This window comes from Nicotiana tabacum, chromosome 8 (assembly GCF_000715075.1).
Source record: "Nicotiana tabacum cultivar K326 chromosome 8, ASM71507v2, whole genome shotgun sequence".
Classification (NCBI taxonomy): domain Eukaryota; kingdom Viridiplantae; phylum Streptophyta; class Magnoliopsida; order Solanales; family Solanaceae; genus Nicotiana; species Nicotiana tabacum.
Window position 1 is genome coordinate 32,739,521 of NC_134087.1, and position 4,632 is coordinate 32,744,152.

At 37.0% G+C, this 4,632-nt stretch overlaps 1 protein-coding gene across 5 annotated transcripts; it reads right to left on the reverse strand.

The window, feature by feature from the left end:
- Positions 1–354: 354 nt before the first annotated feature.
- Positions 355–4,295, reverse strand: LOC107811249 (beta-glucosidase 11). 5 transcript variants are annotated; one of them, XR_012693920.1, is made up of 13 exons: positions 4,090–4,295; positions 3,947–4,010; positions 3,213–3,283; positions 3,058–3,133; positions 2,894–2,965; positions 2,634–2,721; positions 2,266–2,524; positions 2,054–2,169; positions 1,692–1,908; positions 1,454–1,485; positions 1,287–1,374; positions 1,046–1,136; positions 355–701 (listed from the first exon to the last, which is right to left on the reverse strand). XR_012693920.1 is itself a non-coding variant. In XM_016636137.2 (13 exons), the coding sequence occupies exons 1-13, from the start codon at positions 4,228–4,230 to the stop codon at positions 455–457; spliced, it is 1,551 nt and encodes a 516-aa protein (XP_016491623.1). In that variant the 5' UTR covers positions 4,231–4,294; the 3' UTR covers positions 355–454. The 5 variants fall into 5 exon arrangements, 4 of the variants coding, with proteins under 4 accessions (XP_016491623.1, XP_075075271.1, XP_075075272.1 ...); XM_016636137.2 differs by having other exon boundaries at positions 1,688–1,908; positions 3,213–3,268; positions 4,090–4,294; XM_075219170.1 differs by having other exon boundaries at positions 1,688–1,908; positions 4,090–4,294.
- Positions 4,296–4,632: the final 337 nt, after the last annotated feature.

Below are 4,632 nucleotides of genomic sequence, written 5' to 3' on the forward strand. Positions count from 1 at the left end.
GACTAGCTTTTCGCCAGAACGGAAGTATACGTTTTTTCCCCATGTAACTCCAAATAATGCCTAGGTACACAAATCAACTCTATGATTCCTCTCTTACAAGTATCAGGAACACTTAGACGCTCCAGACTTCTGCATCCCATCATCTATAATATCATAGCCTTTTGTTCTAGGATCGTAATTAATGATAGTTATCTTATTAAGTTAGTTGCTTTTCCAAGTTGTGAACTAGAATGAGCCTCGAGGTCTCCCCAAAACCAAATTACTACTACTTTACTATTGGGATTGGTCTTTACACCTTGAACAAATGGAGACGTGGAAAAAAAAAATAGCATATCCACCAAAGTAAGCAATCACTTTAAAAGGAAAAGTCAGCTGATGGATTATTGTATGCAAGGACTGGCAGAAATAATAACGAGGAATCCCATAGTTAGGTCGAGATACAACCACGAGATACTTATGAAGAAAATTCAGACTCTGAAGAATGAGAAACTTCCTTCCCAATTTCAAGATTCACATTAGATTTGCGACTTTTTCCCTTTAAGAAATTGGAGTACCATTGTTGAGAAAGCTTTGGATATCTTGTTAAATTTTTGTCGTCCAAATCCACGTAGTATAGGCCATATGCCGATTTATATCCATCCAATAACTCCAAACCATCCAAGAATGACCATGAGAAGTAGCCTCTGACATTTGATCCATTCCTATCATAACAAGGCATTGTAGGGATAAATGGCAAACAGATCAGAAAGAAGGCCCAAAAACACCTAATATAATTGTTAGACCCTCCGTCCAAAAGATAATACTAGTGAAGATCAGCTCAAACAGTTTAGGACAGAGAAGACATTTTAAATTGATAAGATGATACAAAACCTTTCTGCGGCAAGAAGTGTTAAAAAGCCAATCCACACAGAGTATGAGAAAAAGAAACACATATGCAAGTTCAGACTAGCGTTCTTTTAACCGAAGACATAAGGAACAAGTCTATGTCTGCAGTCAATGAGTAATAACTAATAACAAATGTTTCCGTGACGTGGGAGGGGCTTACCTCATAGCATCAAGCAAATTCCTGATATAAGCATGCAAATATTCTACTCTACCCGTATCATTTAGTGTCGCGTTTCGTGGTGTCGTCTGACCTGCCAACAGAAATCATGCTAAGCTTCTCAGAAAACACTGCTTCATGAGGTTCAAAGAAAGCTCTGTGCGCTATTGAATTGTCAAAGCCTCTAAAGCAACTTTCATGTACTCAAATATTCACAAGCGTCGAGAGAGGGAGAGAGACGAACCATTCTCATGAATGTAAATTGGTAGGTTGCCATAAGTTTTCTTGAAGTACTCCAGTACTGCTCGGAGACCCGGTTGTGTCCATGGATACTGAGTCAAAACAACTTGTGAATAACAGATAAAAAAACACTAAGGTGTATCTAAAGATCATGCATGTCCCAAGCCTCACCTCGCCTTTGGGTGTAACACCACCTTGCTCAACTGTTTAAAGAGATAAAGTAGTGAATTTCTTGATATGAACATATCCATAACAGAGAAATACTGATGACATCAACTAGAAAACTGGCATTTGTCCTCTCATTTGGATTTTCTCAACTTTATCATTAGATTAACGTGATCAGCAAAGACAGCTATGATCTTCAAATGTCAAAGTATCTCTATTCAGGTAGCATCAGCCACTTACATACAAGTTGTATTGCTGCATCGGTACTGAAGTCCCTATAATCTCTTTCAAAGGCACTCGGTCGGTCTTTAACATGCAATGTAGCATAATGGTTTAGGCCTATGAAGTCTATAGCACCCTTAACTTGCTCAGATTCTTGTCTGGTGAAGGTGGGCATTCTCGAGCCGACCCTATCCTTCATTGTGACAGGATAGTCTCCAAATATCAAGGGACTGATAAACCTGCGGTGGAGATGAGAAATAAAATGAAACCAAATAATTAAGCACAACCACTCATTTGTGCAGTAAATGAATAAGTAGTTCCTTAGTGCAGAGTATCTTAAATTTGAGGAGATGTTATGTTAATAGGCCAAAGGTGTGCTCTTACCAACCCAGGTAGAAAGCATAAGCTCGCAGAGTTGCACCTTCATCTGCCGTTGCATTTGTATGAGGAATAAATCGATATGCAAAGATATTTAATCCCACAAAACCATGCTGTGTTGACTGCATTGCAAATATGTTAGTTTTTTTTTTTGTTATTTCGTTTTGGAAACTCAGTAATAGTCACAAGTTATTTTGAAATGAACTTAATGATGACACCTTGTACTTTCTCTTGTACAATCTGAAAACAGATGAATGAGTAAGCAGCATATTGTGAGCTACTATGTATGGCTCGGTTGAAGAGTTGCCTCTAGAGCAAGGTCCAATTCCAACATGTGGGGAACAGCGCCCTGGGGGTGTAAATCCCAAATCATAACCACCCAAAGCGAATACATTGGCCTCATTCACAGTTGTCCAATGCAAAACCCTATCACCAAATTCCTTGAAGCAAATATCCGCATATGCAATGAAGTCATTGCTAAAAGGATAATATGAATTGTCAAGTTGAAATCAGTCAGATGTCGTAGAATATATGCAGAATATCTCCTAATTTTCGAAGAATTACAAGTGGAAAGTATTCAGCATACATTATTTTTTCACTTAGCCATCCACCGTATTCATCTTCAAGTACTTGTGGCACATCATCGTGACATAGTGTTACATGTGGTTGAATTCCTACAATTTTGAGAATATACAAAAGCATAACATGGAGCCCTAAAGCCAATTATCAGATGTTTTACTTACTAGCACTTTAAACGCGCGATTCCAGATCTCTTAACAGCAAGAACATATGTTCAAACTTTCAATTGAAAAGATAGAAAAGTAGTGTACAAGGAAAGGTATTAACCATGACTGACAAGTTCATTGATGAGACTATTGTAATACTGTAACCCCTTTGGATTGACAGGTCCTCTTCCATCTAAATAAAAACAAAATCTCAAGTATGAGAAGAAAGAAAACACGAGTATAAGATAAAGTAAGGTTCCTGAGCAGTGGAATAACAAAGCTTACTCGGAATAAGTCTCGACCACGAAATGGAAAACCTGTAGGCTTCTAATCCTGTGTCTACCATGAGTTGTACATCTTCCTGGAATAGATAAATTTTTTAGAGCAATCAAATTGATCATCAATTATGTTAAATCAAAGTTCATTTCATCCGTCTATACCTTGTATTTGTGGTATGCATCGCAAGCTATATCTCCATTGGCTCCATTGTATGCACCTGGAAATTTTAATCCTGGATTTAATTAATGCATCTTGCTGTTCTAATTATCTGAAGCATGATGATCCCTAAGTCCTAGATTTGCTTATGGGATTCAAAGACTCAGCTGTCCGAAGGAAACCACATAGTCTTGACTATGGAAGGAAAAACTTCCACATAATCATAATCATATTACATTGTTTGGAAATGACTAATTTTAATTGGTCCGGATGGTGATTTTAATTTGGAGCTTTAATCTTGTTAGAAGTTTCTTGAGCTGAGGGTCTATCGAAAACAACCTCTCTACTCCATCGGGTAGGGGTGAGGTCTACGTACACGCTACCCTCCCCAGACCCCCTCACCTGTGGGATTTTACTTTACTGGGTTGTTGTTATTGTAATCTTGTTAGAAGTAGACCAGTAATATTGTGGTTTTGGTAATATTCCTTTTAAGTTTTCCTTTCACTCTTTCAATCAGCATACTTTTATAACATCATACATTTTTCCAACTATCAACTACATTAATCTATATAACATGGATATGAAACTGGAATAAGTAGAAAATACCATAATTCTTTTTACAATATGAACTTTGATAGGAGTAGTAGATTTATTAAATAACCAAAATGTGAAGTAGTGTTAAGGTGAGAGGAACATAAATATTCAATTAAATCGGGGGAAAGGATTAAAGAAAACAGACCAGCATGAGAAAAGGTATCCCAAATGCTAGGAGTCCGTCCATCTTCAAATGCTGCCCCTTCTACCTTCAAATTGTGCCGAACAAATTAAAGTAGTCGATCGTGAGAAATCCAATATTTACCATTTCAAAATTGCATTACTGACTTGATAAGCAGAAGAACCGGAACCGAAAACGAAAGAAGCAGGGAAGTCGTTTCTGCTAAAATCATCATCACCGACTACAACGGCAAAGTGCATTGCCACCAAAACAAGCAAGTAGAGACGCTGCTGCTGCTGCTGCATCATTCTCGTCTTTAGCCTGTGTTCTACTCAAGGTTTTGGTAGTAATGAATGTGTGGCCAATGTCCAACTAAGAAGACTCTATTATGTAGTGATTGCTTGGTCCAGCAGTGACCAACTTATTTTTTTATTTTGTTGAAAAAAATTATTTTTTTTTTCAAATTATTTGTGTACATATCCCTAAAAAAGTCACACTAACTATTTTAGTCTAAAATTTAATATTTAAATACTAACCAAAAGGTACAATCACTTGGTATATAGCGATCATAGGAGAAAACCATAAACATAGACATGAGTGAATCTCCACCACTGAATTATATACTTTTATCTTCCTTTTATCTTTTTAAAGGATTAATTAGTAAATATTTTTGGTTAATTCAATCATAATGCTTAAATGGGCATGGCAGT